The sequence below is a fragment of the Gadus chalcogrammus genome, chromosome 2, assembly GCF_026213295.1.
Source record: "Gadus chalcogrammus isolate NIFS_2021 chromosome 2, NIFS_Gcha_1.0, whole genome shotgun sequence".
Lineage (NCBI taxonomy): Eukaryota > Metazoa > Chordata > Actinopteri > Gadiformes > Gadidae > Gadus > Gadus chalcogrammus.
This window is the reverse complement of record NC_079413.1, coordinates 23,459,574-23,484,011: the sequence shown is the minus strand read 5'-3', so window position 1 is coordinate 23,484,011 and position 24,438 is coordinate 23,459,574. Positions and strand designations below refer to the sequence as shown.

The following is a 24,438-nucleotide window of genomic DNA, read 5'->3' as shown; positions in this document are numbered from 1 at the left end:
TCTCTCTCCTTATTCCTTCTTGTTCTTCCCTCTCCTCCCATTCTTTGTCTGTCCCTCTCCCTCTCCCCCTCTCTCCCCCCTCCCTCCCTCTCTGCCGTTGTATGCCCGCAGGCTACACTGTGGCGCGGGCGGGCCCTCCTCCCCTCCCCCCCCCCCCCTCGTCCTCACTCGCTGCCCATGTCACCTTCGATCGCTCCACAGAAGCAGACACAGCACTGCAGGGCCCGGAGAGAGGGGGGGGGGGAGAGAAAAAGAGCACAGAGGTTGAAAATGGGAGAGAGCACGAGAGGGAGAGAGGGGGAGGAGGGGGGAGGGTCGGGATGGATGAAGATGTGGAGAAAAGGGGGAGACATAACGGGCTAAAAGAGAAAAAGTGTTTTAGCTGCTTAGTACAACAAAAGGGATTCGGGACTTGTTTGTCTTGTCTGGAGGCGTATGTATTTGGGAGGCGCTGTGTTTACTGAGCTACTGCAGATCAATGTAGTTATTAGTGAGAAGGACCGATTGCTAGGCACAAATAATATTACTAGAAAAATCCTCCATTGTAACTTTGTTTCCAAACAGAAAGAGAAAAGTTGGTTTAGTCGGCGTAAGACACGAGACACAGATGGGCTTGTAGGGATAGTTGCTTGTGCCAAAAACCTAGAGATGTCTGTGGCCTTTGTGGGTCAGTGCTGCTGTGTCCAGTACGTGAGAGCTCCGGGCGTGCTGGAGCCAGCTCTCTGGATGTCAACAATATACCACACTGGGGTGTAGTAGATACACAGACCTGATAGGTGCAAAAGTGCATGTGTGAATACCATGGTTGCTGTCTGTGTCAATTCCTAAATGCCTTGGAAATCTGAGAAAGATTGAGTGCCAAGATGATTTTATTGCTTTTTATATTGCAAACTAATAACATACCATTAGGGACCATTCATCAAAAGCACAACAAGCTAAATTGAAAAATGAATTCCTCTTCTAAAGTGTTTAAGGTGTGCAATGATCCATCTGTTTGAGCATGAAATAAACACCAAGTTCTACCCAGCATTGTTTTGTTTCTATTGATTTACCAAAAATGAGAAGTGATTATTTTCCTGAGTGTATAGAACGTGGGCCTTGAGTTGGTAGAGATCCAAGCCTTTATAGGACATCAGAATTTTCTGGGTGCGTTTCTTTGCCATATTGAGAGGACCTCAGAGAGCTGTCATACTGTACAATCCTAAATCAACCAAACTAAAGCCTAACCTTGGCGAATTGAAAACGTTGTTTTGCAACGTTTCGCATGAGAAACACTGCCAAACACAACAGTGTTTCCCCATAATGACAAATGTCAACCCATTTCATGATTAATTACTGAATAATGACAAAAAAAATAAACGCTAACATACATAACAAACATTTCAATTCTTCTACCCTTCCAGAATAGAGGCTGTCATTGGGTTCGGGGTGCGATGTACGAGCCCTACGAGCGGCTTCTGTCAGGGGGGAGGGAGCTACCGCAGACAGGACAGCTGATCCATACGCAGAACTCAGGCCAACACTGACGTGTAAACTACTGCTAACCTGAACATATACCTATTATTTAGTGGTTCAGTGTTCAACTGAACTGGGCACTAGGTCAAACCCGGATATTAATATTGTATGAATATAAAAGTTAATATATTATTTCTAGAGGTCCATGTCTTTAAGGACTTTTTGGAGAATATGCAGAGGACATGTAGTAAACCACAACAACAATTCAATGGTGACGTTGATTAAAAGATTAAAACTCAGATTAAAACTCAGAACTATACACATATAGCCTAGTTATTTGTGTATCGATTAGCTAGGGCCAACTATTTGTAGGCCTACTACAAACTTTGTTCATCTTCATTTAGCCTACCAAAACCCTAACAGACTTTTATCCTGTTAACAACACGGACCAGGGCTTTTTCTAACCTCAAAACGAGAACAACGGGGAGGCAAAACACAAAGTCAAACAACCAGCAGGGGGTACATTATGCCTGCATGGTGAGTTAAGGGATTAGCCAGACCTATACAATAATTACATGGCAATTCATAAATATGGCAATTCATAAGTTAAGCCCTATTATTTAAGGCCTGAAGCCAATCATGCCGGTGGTTTATCCTGGTGCTGATTAATTGACGAGTCGACTTTGTGCCCTACAGTTATCGGGGGCCCGGCCTGATGATCAACCGCAGGCGATACACACGATATGCAAAGCGGGAAAGGGAGATAGATGCGTCTCATTTTAAGCCTATACTAATTATTACAATTACGACAGTTACGGCGGTGTTCGTGTATTGGTGTGGCTATATGAGCGTCATCCAGATATTTTTTTTTCTAGTTCCTTCTAAAAAATAATAAAAGGAAACATAAAGCATCCTCTTCTGCCCCCAGGCGCCGTGTCCTGATAATATGGGCGTTGTGGCGTTTGGGGGGAAAGCGTCAACATAATGTTACAGGGCGTGCTATTCAGTCATGCGAATAAAGATTTCGTCCCAAAGGGGCAAACACTAATAAAGTTTGATTCTACAATATAATATTCGGATATAATTGAAAAATAGCCTTAACTCTTTAATATATAGATATAAATATATCTTCGAGACAGTACACGCATGGCGTAGTTTATTTCTACAGTTTATTCGTATGGACACGTAGCTCCACGGTTTCATACGGGCTACAGAACCAAATGCTGATGAAAACTTGCAAGTCGTAACCTTAAACAGCATATTTTCAAGCGCGCTCCGGCCATGGATGCTTCTGCAGCGCGCGTCCCCGTGTCAACGTGGCGCCTTACAGCCAATCGGAACGCATTTGAACACACTTACCAAACTTTGCAACTTTTCATTGGATACATTTCACGTTCAACCTTATCTGTATGGTTGCCTAAAAAATCACGACACCGCCTCCCTTTATTTAATATTTTAAAGGGGCAAAGGCAACTGCCAACGTGTACTCACCCTAAAACATACGAGGTGTTGCTCCTAACTGGTGAGTGTGTTAAACATCTTGTTAAATAGTTGTTCATGCTAGTTTTTGATTGTCAAACGTTGATTTGCATTGTGGATTTTGCACTTCCCATCGTCTTGCAAGGCCTGTATCTTTTCTTCAGACTATCCGGTATACTGCACGAACGCTTGTGTTCGTGCCCGATGTGCAGATCATTGATCGCCCTTTGAGTCAGACAATTATGTTTGTTTGTTCAGTCATTACCTATTACATTAAACGGTCAATAAATGTTTGATCATGAAATGCATGTTTTATTATCGTTGTTAGCACTACAAATTTCAGTGTATGATAACTTATGACCTTATAGTTGAAGGAAATGTAGGCCCATTATAAAATGTCTCTCTCTCTCTCTCTCTCTCTCTCTCTCTCTCTCTCTCTCTCTCTCTCTCTCTCTCTCTCTCTCTCTCTCTCTCTCTCTCTCTCTCTCTCTCTCTCTCTCTCTCTCTCTCTCTCTCTCTCTCAGACCGTGAAGATGTTGCTGCGGCTGCTCGTGTCATCCTTCCTCCTTGCGGGCTCGTCCTTCGCCGTTCCCACCAAGGAGAAGCGCGTCCATCGCCATGGCGACCTCAGTGACCATCCCCACAAGGACGGCTTCGACTTCCAGTACGACCACGAGGCCTTCCTGGGCAAAGAGGACGCCAAGACGTTTGACCAGCTGACCCCGGAGGAGAGCAAAGAAAGGCTGGCGTAAGTTCACACTAGACTAACCCCAACCTCAGACCAACACTAGACCAACCCCAACATCAGACCCACACTAGACCAACCCCAACATCAGACCCACACTAGACTAACCCCAACATCAGACCCACACTAGACCAACCCCAACATCAGACCCACACTAGACTAACCCCAACATCAGACCCACACTAGACTAACCCCAACATCAGACCAACACTAGACTAACCCCAACATCAGACCCACACTAGACTAACCCACACATCAGACCCACACTAGACTAACCCCAACATCAGACCAACCCTAGACTAACCCCAACATCAGACCAACCCTAGACTAACCCCAACATCAGACCAGCACTAGACTAACCCCAACATCAGACCAACACTAGACTAACCCCAACATCAGACCCACACTAGACTAACCCCAACATCAGACCCACACTAGACTAACCCCAACATCAGACCCACACTAGACTAACCCCAACATCAGACCCACACTAGACTAACCCCAACATCAGACCAACACTAGACTAACCCCAACATCAGACCAACACTAGACTAACCCCAACATCAGACCAACACTAGACTAACCCCAACATCAGACCAACACTAGACTAACCCCAACATCAGACCAACACTAGACTAACCCCAACATCAGACCCACACTAGACTAACCCCAACATCAGACCAACACTAGACTAACCCCAACATCAGACCAACACTAGACTAACCCCAACATCAGACCCACACTAGACTAACCCACACATCAGACCAACACTAGACTAACCCCAACATCAGACCCACACTAGACTAACCCCAACATCAGACCAGCACTAGACTAACCCCAACATCAGACCCACACTAGACTAACCCCAACATCAGACCAGCACTAGACTAACCCCAACATCAGACCCACACTAGACTAACCCCAACATCAGACCCACACTAGACTAACCCCAACATCAGACCAACACTAGACTAACCCCAACATCAGACCAACACTAGACTAACCCCAACATCAGACTAACACTAGACTAACCCCAACATCAGACCAGCACTAGACTAACCCCAACATCAGACCAACACTAGACTAACCCCAACATCAGACCGACACTAGACTAACCCCAACATCAGACCGACACTAGACTAACCCCAACATCAGACCAGCACTAGACTAACCCCAACATCAGACCAACACTAGACTAACCCCAACATCAGACCAGCACTAGACTAACCCCAACATCAGACCAACACTAGACTAACCCCAACATCAGACCAGCACTAGACTAACCCCAACATCAGACCCACACTAGACTAACCCCAACATCAGACTATCATTAACAGTAGACCAACATTAGACTGAAACTAACAACATTAGAGTAACAATAATATTAGACTCATATTAGACTACATGAGACTAACATTAGACTTGCATTAAACTCCTAATAACATCAGACCAACGTTGGACTAACGTTAACATTATTCTCACACTAGACATCAGACTACCATTAGAGTCACACTAACATTAGACAAACATTAAACCAACCTAATATTTGACCAACATCCAACATTTGGTTAACACTAGCGATGTTTGATTCCAAGAAGCTAAGTAGAACCTCATCCCAACACAAGCTGGCTGTACGTGTAATCATGCTAACGTAACCCAGGGTCATTCCATAGCAACACTCCATAGAAATGGAGCAGACAGAACAGCAGCCAAAGGTTTCCTACAAAGACAAAGCCAGAGTTCTGAGAACCTATGACTCTATTTAAAGAAGTGGGTGGCAGTATCTCAGAAGGTAGATCGGGTTGGCTGGTAACCGAAAGGTTGATAGTTTGCTTTGATAGCTTTGAGAGGCCACTGGATACCAAAACTGCGTTCTATAATGCAGTCAATTTTACCATTTAAATCGCAAACCTGATTGGTTTCGACCCCTTCTCTGTCTTATGCTCCGCACAGGAAGATCATAGGTCGCATCGACATCAACAAGGACGGCTTCGTGAACCACAGTGAGCTGCACTACTGGATCAAGCACCGCCAGAGGAGGTACATCGAGGAGAATGTGAACAAACACTGGAGGGAGTACGACGCCAACCAAGATGACAAGATCAGCTGGGAGGAGTACAAGAACACCACCTACGGCTACTACCAAGGTACAAGCAGGAGGCCGGGGCTGACAGAAGGAGAGCCACGCTCCTATTGAAGGAAGGAGCTAAGGAGGGAGGGAGAGAGAGGGAGGGAGAGGGAGAGGGAGAGGGAGAGAGAGAGAGAGTCCTGTATTGCTATAACTTGAGAAGACCAAGTCCCACCCTATGCACACCGCTGCTAGCAGAGTTTCAGACGAGGGTAATTGACAGCTGGTTCATCTGAACAAACATCTGACCCACAAAGTACCATTTTACACCCCCCCGGGAATCAACCACTAACTCACTACTCACTCCATTGACATCCGCTTAATACTCTCTTGCTAATGTAGCTAGGCACGTGCGTCTTGGGCTAAATTCCCATTAAAGTCCTTTTTTATTCCCTGATAATATCAACCTCCTTCGCTAAATATTTCAATTTGATTTAGTCGGGAACTGAAAAGCCACTGAACTAAACAAAGTCCTATCCTTGTTGCTGATCTATAATTCAATATAACCCAGTTTAGCTTCCATGAGGCTCGCGGAGAGCCTGTCGTAACACCGCTGATTGTACTCGCCTCACGCCCCCCCCCCCCGGGTCTCCCACCAGGCGAGGAGTTCGACGACGTGGAGGAGAAGGACACCTACAAGGCCATGCTGACCCGGGACCAGCGGCGCTTCAAGGAGGCGGACCGCGACCACGACGGCATCGCCACCCGCGAGGAGTTCACCGCCTTCCTGCACCCCGAGGAGTTCGACCACATGAGGGGCCTGGTGGTGCAGGTCGGGCGGCGCCGCTCATCGAATCTTATTCGCGATATTGATTTTAACGTCAAACGATCAGAAAACAAATATAATCGAGTTTTAACAATTAGATTTTTTCGTTGTTTGAATAATCGTGATTTCAATACGACCAAGTTTCGCACAGTGTGTGAAACTGTATCTGTGTTCTGTGATATGTGGACCGAATTGCGGCCAACATTTAACAAACATTTTTGAAACCAAACATTATGATTTTCCCAAAGTGAGATCACCTCATAGTTTTACTCTTTTGTCACCTAGGAAACGATGGATGACATCGACAAGAACGGCGATGGGAAGGTGGACATCGATGAATACATTGGTAGGCTCTCTATCGATCTAACTGTCTCTTTCTCTTTTCTATCAGACCCGTAGAACAGAAATGTTCTCTGTGCTTTTTAAGAACCGACTGAAACAAGTGACTTTTTCTATTCAGTTTCTGATCTTAGTTTTCTTCTGGAACAGTGTTTGAATTTAAGAATAAAATCAAACGTCCAGAACAGCACCATCTCTGGAGCAACATTACTGCAATTGCTCACCAACAACAACAACAACAATACCAACTTGTGGGACCCGCACCTTGGAGCAGTCCATCTGTTCTGATGTTCATTTTGTGATGGGCGTAACTTGTATGAGAAGGGTTGTGAGCATCAAATGAGCCAGATCTGTGCTGTTCTCAGGGGACATGTTCACACCGGAGAACGGGGAGAAGGAGCCGGACTGGGTCCTCACCGAGAGGCAACACTTCCACCAAATCAGAGACGAGAACAAGGTGAACACAACTTTTGTATCCGAGGGCTCATTCGTAACACTGATCAATATTTTATTAGCATCTTATCATCCTTCCAAATTGCTGCTGTTTGCACTCTTGCACTTTTTTAATACCAGCAGTTTTCCACTATTCATATATTGTCTATTCTAGGATCTTATTATTACTTTGATTTATTGACAACTTGTGTGTCTATGTTTGTGTTTATTTTACAGTTTAGGATGCCATAAATTCAGACATTTTATGGAAATTCCTTGACTTGGTCTCTCATGCAAAGATGAACAATTAATTTAAAACAATCAATTTCCAAGCAAAATTAGGTTTGAATCCAGGAAAAAATGTCTGGTGTCAGTCTCCCTCTCTGTCGGTCTCGGTCTAACTCTCTCTGCTTCTCTCTCCGTTTGTCTCTCTCTCTCTCTAAACTCTCTCTGTCATACGCTGTCGGTGTGTGTCTGTGTGTCTGTCCGTCTCGGTTCAGAATGGGTACCTGGAGGCCGCCGAGGTGGCTCAGTGGGTGCTCCCTACCGAGGTGGATCATGCTGACAATGAGGCCAAACACTTAATCCATGAGACGGACACCAACAAGGTAGGTTCCCCCGCTCTCCTCTCCCCTCCTCCCCAGGCCGTATGGACGGTGGGCCAGATCAGATAAGATCCACCTCATGAATCCCTAGAAGGGAAACTGGAAGCCTCCAAATGAATAAATGTAATTACTAATGGGCGATTAGCACGACAGAGGAAGAAGGGGCGAAGGCGACTCGAAGCAGAGTTATCATCAATAGTAAAATTCCACTGGAAGTGTTCCTCCATAATATAACAACTGCAACCCAACCCAACTCAAAGCCACATTTGGGATCAATTCTAATCTCATCCCAACCTTACAGTATTTAAACATCACGAATGACATCCCATGACCACAATCTAGCCTTATTCAAAACCCCAAAACCATGCCAGTTATTCTGGGATCGTTCTTATGTCCAAGTCAAAAATCCAGAGTAACATCCGGTAGATTCTCCCCGCGCTAAGACGGGGGACGCATTGTCCACCTCATGTCTAGTGCAGACGGAAAAAGCAATGCGAGGGGTTGGGCTAAAGTATTCGGCACTGTCTGTCTTACCCAAGACGCTGCGCTCGCTCAGGTGACGGGCGAACACGATGCGTGCGTGTTCTCGTCCCCGACACGAGGACCACCGCGGGGGCCGCGGTCTGGTCGCGGCAGCGCGCTCTCGCTCGCGGCGGGTGATGAGGGCCGGAGAGGAGGAGCCACACACTCATGGCTCACATCACACGCTCGTGCAATCACTGTCACCAGCGTCACGCAGCTAATCAGCATAATGGGAATAATTGGGTGTAATGAACTGTTAATTCTAACAAGCCTTCTCTCTCCCTCCCCCCATCCCTCTCTTTCGTCTTGCACCATCTCTCTTTTATCACTTCATCATTACCTTTTCATTCATTTTTTTTTACTTTGGCTTGCTGTCTCTCTCTGTCTCTCTGTGTCTCTTTATTTCTGTTTCTATCAATCATGCCCCCCCCCCCCCCCTTGACATCCTTTCCCCTCCCCCCCAATCATGGGTTGATGGTGAATGCTCCACGCTCACGCTCAGGACGAGAAGATGAGCAAGGAGGAGATCCTGGTCAATTGGAACATGTTTGTGGGGAGCCAGGCGACTAACTACGGCGAGGACCTCACCAAGAGACACGACGAGCTCTGATGATGTCACACGTCCAAGGGGGCGGGGCTTACTTAGAAGGGAGGGGGGAGGAGCCAGGGAGGTTCTGCTAAGAAGGACAAATATATGGGAGGAGGATTGAGATGGGGATCCTGTCTGTGTATGCATACGTCCATATGCATTTATCTTTTCTTTTCTTTTACAGATTTTAAGGGGGTTGGGGTTGGGCTGAAGGCCGGGGTGTGGGGGCTGGTCACGTCATTGCTGGGTACATTCAATGCAATCGATTGGATTGGTCGATTTATTTATACTGCGATCTTATGCAGAATGTTTTTCTATTGGAGGTCAACGGAAGTTTGGCGTTTCATACACACTTGCACATTGTTTCATCCACTTAATGAGTCGACACGCACAAAAAAATACCAGCACGTACAGCTGCAAACACACAACAATCACCAGTTTGTATTTCCTCAAACTGGGGGGATGTGATGTCCACTTCTGAATTGACGCCACCTCTGATCAACCGAAGTAACTCAAAACGTCCACGTCCTTCAGAGTTGGTGCTGTTCTTGCAGCTGAGTTTTTAGTGTGTGTCGCCTACCCTTGAACAATCGTTTACAGCTTTAATACTGCATCCACTTGTACATGACCTGTGTACACATACGTACCTGCAGACACACACAGACCCCTCTGTTCTCTCCACATGTGTTGTTCTTACACACCACAAGCTATCGTAAAGCCTTGGCACACTCCATTCGATTTTACATGTTAAGCGTACATGTGCCTGTCTGAGCATTTGCAGTTTATCCGAGCCAACATGTTTATGTCAGAGAAAGACGAGAAGCCCTTCTTTCTCTCACTGCGGAGCTGAAATAAAGCCATGTTGCTTTTTCTAGAGGCCACTCTTTTTTTGTGTGTGACTTTAACTCATGTGTGTAATGCATGCTGGAGGATATTAAGAGAGAACATCATTGAAAGGAGCTGCAGGTAAGGAAGAGCGGAAGAAAGCAATATTATGAAAATGAACCCCAAAAACACCTCTTTCCTCTCTGACGTGATACGTGTGCGCAGATGCAAATGCAGGCAATATGGATTCCCTCATCCAATTAGGGGAGAGATGCACTAATTGGGCTGAAATTAGTTCAAAATACATCCTCAGTCCATTTAGCCCAACTGACGGATTACTATAACATTTTTAACAAATAACAGTGCTTATTATTCTTACCTACAGCACTATAATAATAATAATGGATTGAATTTATATAGCGCTTTTCTAGACACCGGGGAAACCCCTACTCTTTGCGATAAGTGCCCTGGGATCTTTTATGACCTCAGTGAGTCATACAAATAGTATAGGAATTATAACAGCATAACCTAAAACATTTAAAACCATTTAAAAGAATGTTATGAACTTCACCCGAGCCAGCTGGGATTTTTAAAGAGGTGAGCAATTAAAGTGGCACATTTGTGCATTTGTAACACGCTTTATTTAGTTGTTGATGCATTTCCACAACGTCTGCACTTGTCTCATTCCTGTCTTTTTCTTTTGTGTTTGGCTAGGACGGTCTTTTGTCCCTCTCTGAGATTATGGACCAAGCAGAGGTTATAAGTCTCAGCACTATCACCGACTATGGAGGCATGACGCTAGCGGAGCATGATGAACTCTGACCTCCAGCGTCAGGGGTTACTGCCTGCTAATGTTGTATTTTAAGAGGAAATGGGTTGAAAAGCCAAATGGCCACTTACGAAATTAACACTTGATATTTTTTAATTTATTCTATTTTTGTTATGTATTACATTTTGAATTGATAACGGAAGCAAATTGCAATAGATTTAACGTGGGCCTTTATTTGTACAATGTCAAAAAAATAAAAAAGTACAAGTAATGCGGGCCAGTTCAATGGTTCTTTTGGTTGATGCACACAATTTGCTGTGCTGTCACTCCATCACATGATTGGTCTAGATAAAAGTGACCTCACCATAGCTTATTAGAGTAATAGAAATCATTCTCGTCACGGATGGAATAATAAACAAATCGTCTTCTGGCCCATTTGTGGGCTTTGTATCATTAGGCAACATGTATTAATAGATTCTAACCAAATTGCTCATTTTGTTGAAACTAAACACATCTTTAACATTTCAGCACAATTTTATCAATATGGCGTTTTACAGTTTTGCCCGTAAGTGTCCTATATGATATATTAGTAGAAAAACATCAAAACAGGGTGCAGACTATTTTTGTTGGTTATGCCTATGGAAATATTTAATGTAATGACTGCAAGGCTGAATATAATGATCAATTTCTTCAGCCAAATGTTTAATTATTTATCGTAGAAAACCAAAGATATTGTGTGGAAAGTTGTATTTATTACACAAATAAAAACAAAAGTACATTGACTATAAGCAAGCCCAAAAATACCAAAAAGCTCATAAACCAGCTCTCAAACATACAAAGTCCCATCGCCACGTTCTGAGCCCAGTCGGTCAGTATGTACATGAACGCCTCCGTAAGGCTGTCACCGCCATCCCAGCAGTCCTCCTCAACCCCTCCTCCACCATGGAGCGCTCACACCTGCATCACGGGCCGGGCCTCCTTGGCCTTCAGAGTCACTCCAGACCCAGCGAACCCCGTCCCTCCCTGAGACAGGAAACATTCACAAAGACGGGACCGTAAGAAGAGTCAGGTCCATGTGTAGGGTGAGCGTGTTCCATTTAAACAGGCACACATACGAGTGCTCTTCAATTAAATACGCAAGTAAAAAGATATTTACATCTAAAGTCTGATGGCAGACGAGCTCAAATCGGGGCATTTAACTTTCATTCGCTTCATTATTGTTTCAACTAATCCTTCTGTTAAACTCTGCCAACAGAAGTAAACAGTTAGAAAAGTGTTTGTAAAGGTTTCAAATAGCCACTGTAGATATCAGCTTCATAATTTCAGATCCATTTAGGGCTGCACGATTATTGCCAAAATGATTATCATGATTATTTTGATCAATATTGATACCACGATTATTTACCACGATTATTCATTGAAAAAAAGAATCTTTCGAATTTCTACCACCCCCTAGTGGTAGGAGCCACACACTGTGCTCAGCGGCAAATTGCCGCCAGGCCACGCCCCCCGCCCCCCCCACACTTTTTCAGGCTTCGTGCCGCTGTGTGCAGGATGGACTCACGCAGTCGCACACAGCTGTACAGGGAGCGCTTGGTTTGCTTTGCAGCGGAGGTAGAGCGTATACTGCATGTGCGGGGCTATGCTATTTTTGGGTTCTCTTTTTTTTGCGGATGCATTACTTCAAAAACAATATCGGCGAAAATATCACGAGAACACTACGTGTCCTCGTGGGACGCCAATATCGTCATCGCGAAAAAAATGTGATATATTGTGCAGCCCTAGATCCATTTGTGAAACTTGAAGCGTGTTAAAGCGGTTGAACCGACCCTCTGCAGCCGGATGATGTCCCTCTCCTGCAGCTTGTCTCCGGTGACGGGGTCCAGCATGTCCTTCCTGATCAGCATCTCCACACACTCCTGGGTCACCACCGAGCCCCTAGTGGACACCGAGGGAACAGACGGGGGTGAGGCGGCGGGGACACGCCCGACTTAAAGGCGGGCCGTTAGGCCGCCGGGGCGAGTGTGGAGGGCCACACAAATCAGTCATTTCCTGTATTTCAGTGATGATGTCACCCCTTTAAAGCAGTCAGAAGAGAGGCTCTGCATAATATCCGTTAGATGCTGAGCTCCGATGCTGTTTGATTGTTGGGGAATATTCCAGATATGGACCATAATCCCACGATGCCCCGGTCGGCATTGAAGAGCAGTGGTTGGGGTTAGTGTGTGGTTTAGATGAGGTTACTCACGAGGGTCGGAGGACTGAACAGGGAAGGCTGTTCCCCAACGTGTCCCTGGTCACTGCACACACGTATCGTTCCTGTGGGAGAAATGGAACCGTGATCCATTAGCTTTCTTCTGATGCCCCGACATCTGAACCTCCAGTTCCCTGTGAGCGGTTCTCTAACTCAGGGTGGAGTTATGAGACACCCATCTGGAGGAACACACCTTGGGTTGTGTTCTTCCAGTGTCCATAACCTGCCAACCCGGGGGGCTTTGAGCCGAGGGAGGAAGGGGCCAGGCGGAGACACCTCGGGCCACTATGGTGGAGTTGGACTGCGGTACCCATTTCAAACGCTGCGTTCGCGTGACATACTGTCCCTTTCATTTGACTTTACAACCCAATAATCAGAGTGTACAGTTCTGAATGAGGCCCACATACGGCTACGGTAACGGCTGTATGTTTGGTCAGAAGAGATGGGGTCCAGGGAGTTGGATTCAGAGGTTGGAGGGCCTCTCTCCCCCGGGGAGGTGAGCCCTACTGGGGGAGGTGAGCCCTACTGGGGGAGCTCTAGGGGGGGGGCCTCTCTCCCCCGGGGAGGTGAGCCCTACTGGGGGAGCTCTAGGGGGAGGGCCTCTCTCCCCCGGGGAGGTGGGCCCTACTGGGGGAGGTGAGCCCTACTGGGGGAGCTCTAGGGGGAGGGCCTCTCTCCCCCGGGGAGGTGAGCCCTACTGGGGGAGGTGAGCCCTACTGGGGGAGGTGAGCCCTACTGGGGGAGCTCTAGGGGGAGGGCCTCTCTCCCCCGGGGAGGTGAGCCCTACTGGGGGAGCTCTAGGGGGGGGCCTCTCTCCCCCGGGGAGGTGAGCCCTACTGGGGGAGCTCTAGGGGGAGGGCCTCTCTCCCCCGGGGAGGTGGGCCCTACTGGGGGAGGTGAGCCCTACTGGGGGAGCTCTAGGGGGAGGGCCTCTCTCCCCCGGGGAGGTGAGCCCTACTGGGGGAGGTGAGCCCTACTGGGGGAGGTGAGCCCTACTGGGGGAGCTCTAGGGGGAGGGCCTCTCTCCACCGGGGAGGTGAGCCCTACTGGGGGAGCTCTAGGGGGGGGGCCTCTCTCCCCCGGGGAGGTGAGCCCTACTGGGGGAGCTCTAGGGGGGGGGAACCGGAACTGTTACCCACCCCCCTTTTTTTTTTTTTTTACACGGTCAACCGTTTTTTTTTTATTAATTAATGATTTTTTTTTTCCAAAGTGGACCGCAGTCACGCTATAGGGGGATTATTTGTTTATCAACACGGTGGATGCGCGAGCAGAATGATCGCAAATAGAACATTTGTTTGACCGTTTGCCATGGTTATCTCCAAGTGGTTCATTCGCAGTTGCGGTGTTAATTAGGATGTTGTCAGCTTAATGTTACATTAAACTGTAAATAGAAATAGCGGGTATATGCTATAGGCCCTAGAGTATCTGTGGTATAAAGGCTGGGACGAGTTTCTAATTATAAATATGTAAACTATGTTGAAAGTATAGACCGTCGTGAGGCCCGTTGAAACAAGGGCGCGGGGATTGTTATTTATTTTTCGGTTTTCGTTTACTGTTTTTTCCTAAACGGTTATGATTTACTAAGCGGCTACACGTGCGCACGTGTGCCCGTGCGCACCCCTAGTGAGCCCTGTGGTGTCTGACCTGGCGTGCGATCAGGGCCAGTCTGTCCAGGCTGGGGTCCAGAGCGGTGAAGTGCACCGGGATCAGCTCGTTCATCCTGATGGGACGTCCCGACATGGGACACAGCACAGTCTTACTCTGGAGGGGGGAACACGTTTGTTGAGGGGTAAATGATTGTCAGGGTGAGGTGATGGCCAAAATAAGCATGGTTTGTTTTAGCAAACACAGACAGGAGCCAACGTGACATGAACATTGAGACCAAACAACGAGAGCAGGAACCTCCCCGAACACACAGGACTGAAGGACGGCCGTCTTCAGAACAAAGGATTGGATGGTTTGGATGTTTTATTTCTGAATACGAGGGGCCACTCCAAACGTTACCAATATGTTTTCTGAATTGTTTAAATTAATTATCTGTGCCCACATTGTACCATGTACAGCACTGGACCAAATTAGTCATGCTGTTGATATGTTTTATATATTTGAACAATTAAACTGCATTGGAGACGGAGTGTCCTCCAGAGGGGGTCAGACCGGGACGGGGCCCCCTGGTCTCCCCCCTGGTCTCCCCCCTGGTCTCTGGTCTCTCCCCCTGGTCTCTGGTCTCTCCCCCTGGTCTCTCCCTGGTCTCTGGCCTCTCTCCCTGGTCTCTCCCCCTGGTCTCCCCCCTGGTCTCTCTCCGGTCTCTGGTCTCCCCCCTGGTCTCTCTCCCTGGTCTCCCCCCTGGTCTCTCCCCCCTGGTCTCCCCCTGGTCTCCCCCTGGTCTCCCCCCCCTGGTCTCTGGTCTCCCCCCTGGTCTCCCCCCTGGTCTCTGGTCTCTTCCCCTCACCGGTTTCTTCAGCAGGGTGGGCTTGGCCACGGGGGTCAGGGAGGGGATCCAGAAGCTGGGCAGGTGCTTGTCGGGGTCCCCCTTGGTGGAGGGCCCGGCCACGCTGCTGCTGCTGCTGGCCCCCCCCTCCTTGTCGTCCTTGACCGACGGGGGCGCCTCCTTCCCCAGGCCTGGGGGGGGGGGGGACAGAGTACAGGCATGAAAACGGGTCAGGGGTGAAAAAGGTGAGAAGGATATTATCCCTCTAGGGGGGTCCGGGGTATCCATGCAACTAACGATTATTTTAATAATCGATTAATCGATGAATCGGATAGAAAAAAATAAAAATAAAATTGGAATTGCCGCATCTTTATTCAAAAACTGAATTATTACTTCAAATTCACAGTGCAGACTGAAATGTAAAAACACCAGGTTATTGCTCCAAAGTCCCGGAACTATTAAAAGTAATATTAAATAATAAAAAGATTAAAAAAACATAACTGGGATAACACAAAAAAGAAACATACAATGTATGATATACTTTTATATGTATATAAGGGATGTCCATGGTTAACCGGTCAAACCTATTGATACCATTTTCGAGACTCCTTGAAATAGAACTTGTAATATTGCTTTAATTGCTGATAAGATGATGATAGTTCAAGATAGGACATTAAACAGGTCATAATTAATTATATCTTTACTATCTATTTTATATTACTGGGAAAACAAGTCTTCACCACAATCTGAAATTTTTTTTTTCTGCTGCATTTGAACGCATCAATCGTATTTCTGAGCCGACCTGAACACATCACATTTGACACTGTTTGTGACCATTGGTTAGTTGTTTTTTATAAGCTAACTATCTCTATATCCTGCCGATTTTAACATGGATTTAAAAACTGCATTACCATTTTTAACTGACGGGACTTTCTACACCGTCCGGTTGTGTGATTACTACCGCTGCTTTGAATGACTGTTGATGCACGCGGTGCCGACACCGAGCCCGTCTGCACAACGTCTGCAGCAGCAGCAGCTGACAGAATTTTCGGTTGGACCACTAGACGGATACTGAGTTGAAGGAGTTTTTTTTAACCTAAAGACAGTGAAGGTACAACACTTTTATGTAGGCCTACAGTCCAGTTTTAAGATATGACAAATACAAGCTGTGGTCGCTCACACTGAAGCTCGCTGTGGGCGTGCATGAACCGTGAACCAACCTGTCGGCGGCGCGACTTTCCGTCTCGTAAACGGTCGTTGCCATTTGAAACGGTCGATGCCATTTCCGAACATTTCCGATTGCGTCCGCTCTCCGATCTTGAATTCCGAATGCTTCGTGAAACGGTCGATGCCATTTCCGACCATGTCCGATTGCGTCCGCTCTTGGAGTCAGTTAAAAACAGCACAGGGTGGAATGTTTTTTTTCCGCTCAGTTGCCGTGAGTAATTATGAAACTATCTATGCCAGTCATACATAATGATTGATTGAATAGAGGAGACCTGGGACAGTTGCAACACTTTTTGCTATAATGGCTCTTTTGCTTAGCAACCATTTGAATTTAAGGGATGATATTTGAATAAAATAAATTTACATCTGTCAGCTATTCATCAATAAAATTTAAGGATGATTACCTTAAGTACATTATTCACAGTTGGCCTTTGAATGTAAGATGCCAACAGCAACTGTCCCCGTAAAGACACCCATGATAAAGACTGATATGCTCGGATATAAATAACAATAATCGAGTTAAATAACTTCACATGGTGTGTCTGGTGTGTTTCCAGCATTCGTAGTGTTGATCAGCAGATATATAGTCCGCCAAGACGTTGAGATTGCTTAGTAACCAGAGACTCTGTCCATGCAAGTGAACGGAGCGTTCCCTCTTCGTCATAACTATCAAACCACACATCCTTCACATTCACCGAGCGAACATTATGAAAGTAAAATGCACATTTCTCGTTAAAAATGTTTCCATAAAAGCATTTAATGGCGTAACTATGTTACTATTTCCACACAGAATAAAGAAAGATGTCGGCCGTATGCTTCTGTCCAAGCTCACTACTACTCTCTGCCAGTGACGTCGGGTCAAGCTCAACGCTGATTGGGCAACGCGGCTAATCAATTCAAGATCGGAGAGCGGACGCAATCGGAAATGTTCGGAAATGGCATCGACCGTTTCAAATGGCAACGACCGTTTACGAGACGGAAAGTCGCGTCGGCGGCTGGCTGTAAACAGTGCTGCGCCTATGAGTAACTTATTAATCGCGCGACACAACGACATTTAGTAATCGATTTTTTTCGATTTTATCGATTCGTTGTTGCAGCCCTAGTTAAAATGGTAATTTCAATCACTCGTATTACTGCAATACCTTACTGCGTCCGTATCTCTGCCTATGTACACAAATATATTGTATTCGTGTGCAGCACTTTGGTCAACTACTGTTGTTTTAAATGTGCTATATAAATTGACTTGACTTGACTATGGCCTATAGCCTACTTATTGGAGCGCCTGGTCCTCTGCCAATGCTACCGCGACAACAGCTTTCCGGGTCCATGTTTTCCTCCAACGACCGAGCGAAATAATAAAACGCTTGAAGTGTGGGCGTGGCGTCAGATCCGAGATCCGAGTCGGTTCGCAGAGAATACTCGAACGCAGCATAAGTACAGCACTTTACGGAGGACTATAAACTGGCCGGCCTCTGAACCTACCCCCCCCCCCCCCCCCCATAAATATTTTTTCATCGAATCTACACGATTCACGGAGGTCACCTATTTTGGTTTCAAAACGGCGAATTTCGCCGAAAGGTGAGTGATTTTCATGCCTGAGAGTAGAAAACACACCCATCATAAGGACGCGTTACAGCTTTATACACGCTGTCAGAAAGATTTACCAAAAAAAAAAACTAGGGCTGTCAAGCGATTAAAATATTTAATCGCGATTAATGTCATAGTTAACTCGCGATTAATCGCAAATCTCTTTTCTTTGATGGTTTGATGATGGGTGGTTTGATGATGGGTGTGTGTTGTACTCTGCCCCCCCTGGGGGGGGCAGAGTACAACACACACCCATCATAAGGACGCGTTATCGCTTTATACACGCTGTCAGAAAGAAGTACCAAAAAAATAAAAAAATATATAATAACAGAACTAGAAGGAAACAAAGAGTAATAAAACACAAACGCAAAAGGGGATCAAGGGACGAGCAGCAGAGGGTTTGAAGGAGGTGAGGTACCCCAGAGAGGTACCCCAGAGAGGTACCCCAGAGAGATCCCGCCCCCCCACACTGACCGGAGGTGAAGGGGTTGATGGGTTTAAAGGAGGTGAGGTACCCCAGAGAGGTACCCCAGAGAGGTACCCCAGAGAGGTCCCGCCCCCCCACACTGACCGGAGGCGAGGCACCCCAGAGAGGTCCCGCCCCCCCACACTGACCGGAGGCGAGGCACCCCAGAGAGGTCCCGCCCCCCCACACTGACCGGAGGTGAGGTACCCCAGAGAGGTCCCGCCCCCCCACACTGACCGGAGGTGAAGGGGTTGATGGGTTTAAAAGGAGGCGAGGTACCCCAGAGAGGTACCCCAGAGAGGTCCCGCCCCCCCACACTGACCGGAGGTGAAGGGGTTGATGGGTTTAAAGGAGGTGAGGTACCCCAGAGAGGTACCCCAGAGAGGTCCCGCCCCCCCACACTGACCGGAGGTGAAGGGGTTGATGGGTTTAAAGGAGGTGAGGTACCCCAGAGAGGTCCCGCCCCCCCACACTGACCGGAGGTGAGGTACCCCAGAGAGGTACCCCAGAGAGGTCCCGCCCCCCCACACTGACCGGAGGTGAAGGGGTTGATGGGTTTAAAGGAGGTGAGGTACCCCAGAGAGGTACCCCAGAGAGGTCCCGCCCCCCCACACTGACCGGAGGTGAAGGGGTTGATGGGTTTAAAGGAGGTGAGGTACCCCAGAGAGGTACCCCAGAGAGGTCCCGCCCCCCCACACTGACCGGAGGTGAAGGGGTTGATGGGTTTAAAGGAGGTGAGGTACCCCAGAGAGGTACCCCAGAGAGGTCCCGCCCCCCCACACTGACCGGAGGTGAAGGGGTTGATGGGTTTAAAGGAGGTGAGGTACCCCAGAGAGGTACCCCAGAGAGGTCCCGCCCCCCCACAATGACCGGAGGTGAAGGGGTTGATGGGTTTAAAGGAGGTGAGGTACCCCAGAGAGGTACCCCAGAGAGGTCCCGCCCCCCCACACTGACCGGAGGTGAAGGGGTTGATGGGTTTAAAGGAGGTGAGGTACCCCAGAGAGGTCCCGCCCCCCCACACTGACCGGAGGTGAAGGGGTTGATGGGTTTAAAGGAGGTGAGGTACCCCAGAGAGGTCCCGCCCCCCCACACTGACCGGAGGTGAGGTACCCCAGAGAGGTCCCGCCCCCCCCCCCACACTGACCGGAGGTGAAGGGGTTGATGGGTTTGGACACGATGCTGCTCTCGCGGGTCTTGAACCCCCCCACACTGACCGGAGGTGAAGGGGTTGATGGGTTTGGACACGATGCTACTCTCGCGGGTCTTGAACCTCTCCACCTGAGAGGTACCCCAGAGAGGTCCCGCCCCCCCACACTGACCGGAGGTGAAGGGGTTGATGGGTTTGGACACGATGCTGCTCTCGCGGGTCTTGAACCCCCCCACACTGACCGGAGGTGAAGGGGTTGATGGGTTTAAAGGAGGTGAGGTCCCGCCCCCCCACACTGACCGGAGGTGAAGGGGTTGATGGGTTTGGACACGATGCTGCTCTCGCGGGTCTTGAACCTCTCCACACTGACCGGAGGTGAAGGGGTTGATGGGTTTGGACACGATGCTGCTCTCGCGGGTCTTGAACCTCTCCACACTGACCGGAGGTGAAGGGGTTGATGGGTTTGGACACGATGCTACTCTCGCGGGTCTTGAACCCCCCCACACTGACCGGAGGTGAAGGGGTTGATGGGTTTGGACACGATGCTGCTCTCGCGGGTCTTGAACCCCCCCACACTGACCGGAGGTGAAGGGGTTGATGGGTTTAGAGGAGGTGAGGTAGTCCCGCCCCCCCACACTGACCGGAGGTGAAGGGGTTGATGGGTTTAGAGGAGGTGAGGTAGTCCCGCCCCCCCACACTGACCGGAGGTGAAGGGGTTGATGGGTTTGGACACGATGCTGCTCTCGCGGGTCTTGAACCCCCCCACACTGACCGGAGGTGAAGGGGTTGATGGGTTTGGACACGATGCTGCTCTCGCGGGTCTTGAACCCCCCCACACTGACCGGAGGTGAAGGGGTTGATGGGTTTGGACACGATGCTGCTCTCGCGGGTCTTGAACCCCCCCACACTGACCGGAGGTGAAGGGGTTGATGGGTTTGGACACGATGCTGCTCTCGCGGGTCTTGAACCCCCCCACACTGACCGGAGGTGAAGGGGTTGATGGGTTTAAAGGAGGTGAGGTACCCCAGCCCCCCCACACTGACCGGAGGTGAAGGGGTTGATGGGTTTGGACACGATGCTGCTCTCGCGGGTCTTGAACCCCCCCACACTGACCGGAGGTGAAGGGGTTGATGGGTTTGGAGGAGGTGAGGTAGTCCCGCCCCCCCACACTGACCGGAGGTGAAGGGGTTGATGGGTTTAGAGGAGGTGAGGTACCGGAGGTGAAGGGGTTGATGGGTTTAAAGGAGGTGAGGTACTGACCGGAGGTGAAGGGGTTGATGGGTTTGGACACGATGCTGCTCTCGCGGGTCTTGAACCTCTCCATCTGAGCCCGCTCCCCTGACTTGGACTCCAGGTTGCTGTCGCTCTTCTGGGCCTTCTTCTGCTTCTCGTAGGCCTGGGGGGGGGGGGGGGGGGGGGGACCACACAAACAAGTTTGTCGGGGCTGATACGAGACGGTTTGCTATTCTGTCATCATTGTGATTCTCTTAAAATAGCGTGACCACTTTCTGATGTGTTTCTGTGATGTCGTATAGCTTCGTAGGGTTCAGTCCTAAAGAGCCACCAGCGTCTCCATTGTTTTCTTATGAAGGTGGCTGAACCGAACAGCACCTCGTTGCTGTGACTCAACTAAAGAAAAGTACACTAGCGCGCTCTGGTGGTGGCACTGTTAATGTTACCACTAAAATGACAGACATTCAGCACGTGCCTTCTCTAATTCTCTTTGGGGGTTAAGCCTGAAGATACAGGTATTGTGGATGCAAAGAATCACATCTTAAAAACATATTTTCCCAAACATTTATCTCCATATTTTGGAAGGGGGAGAAACAAGGTTGTCGACATCCCATGGGTAACTTTTATTTCAGTTTGGCTGTACCATCACTTAGATAATAATTAGGGATAATGATCACTATAATAAGATTGGCGCATTCTGTTCATAGAGTGTTCCTTGAGGTCATAAACTGGGTTGTTGGAGTAAGAAGCCACAACTCGAGAGTAGTTCATATTTATTTATTTTACTATTTTTTTCATTATTATAGAGTGTGATAGAGGGGAAGGTATGGCAGACATGCAGTAAAGGACCCCGGACAGGATTCAAACCCAGGTCTCTGCGTTCAGGACTGAGCCTATATGGTACTCGCTCTACCCAGTGAGCCAGAGTAGCTAATACTATGTAAATTACTTAATTTAATTTTAATTCGACGGTCAGCAGCAATTCAAAAAATAAGACCTGTACCTTCATTCTCTTGGCAGCATCGGTCTTCTGGTGAAGTATGTATTCGAGGATGGCCTGCTTCTCATACAGGTAGCCATCTTGCCTGAGAAAATTGGGAAAAACAATCAAAACTGACCAAAAGTAGCTACCATGCAGGCGGGCGTTATGGTTATGTGTGCGGTTTTATTCTATTTATGGGTGAGGGGCGCATACGTTACAACCGGCTCTCGACACACTTGGAGAGAGAGGCAGCAGCAGTCAAAGTCTTTGATCGCATCTTTGCCCAGGCGGATACTCTGTGTCCCATAGCCGGAAGCAGCTGAAGATCAGAGGTCGTGGTCAATACAAGGACTCAAAGGAAGGTTACTGGCTTTGATACGTGCATTAAGTTATTCACATTTTAGAATAGATGTTTTATGATAGACTGTCTTTGAAGGAGAAACTAATCCCTCTCAGTTCTCGATTGGGAAAAATAAGTCTGTTTCAAGTTGGAGACTGTAAAGATAGTCTTAGCTCGATTGACAAATATGGGGACTATTAAACAACAACATTCCTGTTTATTTCAGATCTTGATTTGTTGGTCAATAATCCGTTTTCTGGCAGCAGCCGGAAGACGATTGAATTACCTGTGTCTTTCCTTTTCTCATGGTATGTGTAAACGGCTCCGGCCGTGCAGTTCTTTCCGTGGCGGGTCATGGCTTCCTGGGGAGGTTTTGTTAGTTAGAAAAACACCCGTTCACGGGATGTTTACAGGAATATATAATTAAATAGGCAAAGTAGTCCAGTATGATGTTTACCACTAAACATGTTACCAAGGAGGCAGTGTCTGGGGCTGTGCGTCATCCCAGCTGCTTTATTGTCGCACAACTGAAGACCCTCTCTTGCTAATTTGTGTAGGACACATATTACGGTCATTGAGTATATTATGCCATTCGAAGTGTAGGACACTTCGAATGGCATAATATACTCAATGACCGTAATATGTGTCGTACTTTGTGAAACCACGTTAAATTCACTATTTATAATTGCTTCCCTTGTGCCAATCCAACACCAGACTGCGGGATAATAACAACAATATCATTAGCATCTCATTGACTCTACGAAATACAATTAAAACCGGCCTACAATTAAAACCGGTTACTGTCGAGGTCTTCAAACTCACATGTATATACAAATACATTTCGTTATTTATCTTTAACATGACTTGTATTACCTTTTAAATCGAATCAATCGCTGATTATCAGTCGTATGGTCACTCGCATTAACAACAGTTCATAAACAGGAAACGGATGTCTCCTCGTTGTCCTCGCCTTAAGGTTTCCGGTGGGAACAACCGTACAATGTAAATCGTTAGGTGGTTCTGCTCAAACTCAGTATTCAATTAAAAGGCACTGGTTTGCCGAACCCCCTCCTCGTGTCTACTTTGAACCAACTATTTCCCATATTGTAATACAATACCAATAGCAAAGTATATATGGAATGCAAAAGCTAAATTAAATAAATACAAAATAGATAAATATGGCAATATCAAAATTAAAATAAATAAATATATGGAGATAAATAAAAACGTCTTTCAAATTGTTTGAGACTGATTGATCACCGTGTTCATATGGAAAATGTCTAATAAGATAACATAACTTCAAGCACAGGTGCGGGAAGCCCGACTCCAGCCCTTCCAGGCGATATGCTCGGTACCTTGGTGTTGTCCGGTCTTTGAATCCGTGACATCTCGGATGTATCGTGCTCAATTGAATCCACCAGATTGGAAATGTGGCATTATGAAATAAATGTGGCATTCAAGAATGATGATGGGGTGTATGGGAAAACGCCCCTTTTAAAATAAAAACATATGTACTTATTTCAATATATTGACACATTTATAAATGTATATGTATTCATATGCCATGCCCGTATTAATTTATTTCATAGCATATTTATCAAAAAATAAATACATTTAAATTTGTATCAAATGGCATCCATAAGTATCCCCTAAAACTATAGATACATTATTATTGCCTTTAAACCATAAGGGCATCAAGACTACAGGTCTTTGGGCCAAATGTATTTTATTTTATGTTGTATGTATTGTATAGAGCTTCAATCTATATGTAATCTTAATATAATCCAAATCTTAGGTTTTGATGTTTTCTGTAGTCCCCGGTCCGGTTTATTGTCCAGCTCCTCTATTCTCATTCAGGACATTATTCATTGTCCTTATTATATTGTTTTACACGATTCATGATTTGCTTGAGAGCCGTTTCACGTCATTATGTTTTACTGATGTTGGATTACCAAAATATATATAATAGGCCGATATGGTCATATATGTAAATAATATAACAAAATATATCTGGAATTGTTGGAATATTTGGTTTATATTTATGTATTTGACCACATTTACCTTTATTTTAAAGGTATATATCCACTCACCTTGTAAGCAGAGGTGCTATACTAGGG

At 47.1% G+C, this 24,438-nt stretch overlaps 2 protein-coding genes across 3 annotated transcripts; one reads left to right on the top strand and one right to left on the bottom strand.

Moving 5' to 3' along the window:
• Positions 1-2,866: 2,866 nt before the first annotated feature.
• Positions 2,867-10,957, top strand: rcn3 (reticulocalbin 3, EF-hand calcium binding domain). Of its 2 annotated transcripts, none has more exons than XM_056605270.1 (8): positions 2,867-2,977; positions 3,459-3,682; positions 5,633-5,826; positions 6,407-6,579; positions 6,859-6,919; positions 7,278-7,369; positions 7,845-7,952; positions 10,600-10,957. In XM_056605270.1, the coding sequence occupies exons 2-8, from the start codon at positions 3,468-3,470 to the stop codon at positions 10,705-10,707; spliced, it is 951 nt and encodes a 316-aa protein (XP_056461245.1). In that variant the 5' UTR covers positions 2,867-2,977; positions 3,459-3,467; the 3' UTR covers positions 10,708-10,957. The 2 variants fall into 2 exon arrangements, with proteins under 2 accessions (XP_056461245.1, XP_056461255.1); XM_056605280.1 differs by lacking the exon at positions 10,600-10,957 and adding an exon at positions 8,974-9,110.
• On the bottom strand, positions 10,815-23,688 carry nosip (nitric oxide synthase interacting protein). The gene is made up of 10 exons (XM_056605599.1): positions 23,195-23,688; positions 22,608-22,683; positions 22,195-22,300; positions 22,003-22,084; positions 21,027-21,162; positions 15,361-15,530; positions 14,553-14,669; positions 12,903-12,973; positions 12,484-12,592; positions 10,815-11,677 (listed from the first exon to the last, which is right to left on the bottom strand). The coding sequence occupies exons 2-10, from the start codon at positions 22,675-22,677 to the stop codon at positions 11,606-11,608; spliced, it is 933 nt and encodes a 310-aa protein (XP_056461574.1). The 5' UTR covers positions 22,678-22,683; positions 23,195-23,688; the 3' UTR covers positions 10,815-11,605.
• Positions 23,689-24,438: the final 750 nt, after the last annotated feature.

Bases quoted from the DNA above. Each gene is read 5' to 3' on its own strand.
- rcn3 (XM_056605270.1), top strand. From the start codon at position 3,468: ATGTTGCTGCGGCTGCTCGTGTCATCCTTCCTCCTTGCGGGCTCGTCC. The intron at 3,683-5,632 runs GTAAGTTCACAC...TGCTCCGCACAG, and splicing joins GAGAGCAAAGAAAGGCTGGC to GAAGATCATAGGTCGCATCG. The intron at 7,953-10,599 runs GTAGGTTCCCCC...GTGTTTGGCTAG, and splicing joins ATGAGACGGACACCAACAAG to GACGGTCTTTTGTCCCTCTC.
- nosip (XM_056605599.1), bottom strand. From the start codon at position 22,677: ATGACCCGCCACGGAAAGAACTGCACGGCCGGAGCCGTTTACACATAC. The intron at 21,163-22,002 runs GTACAGGTCTTA...CCCCCCCCCCAG, and splicing joins ATGCTGCCAAGAGAATGAAG to GCCTACGAGAAGCAGAAGAA. The intron at 11,678-12,483 runs GTCGGTTCAACC...TTCCTGTCTCAG, and splicing joins ACATCATCCGGCTGCAGAGG to GGAGGGACGGGGTTCGCTGG.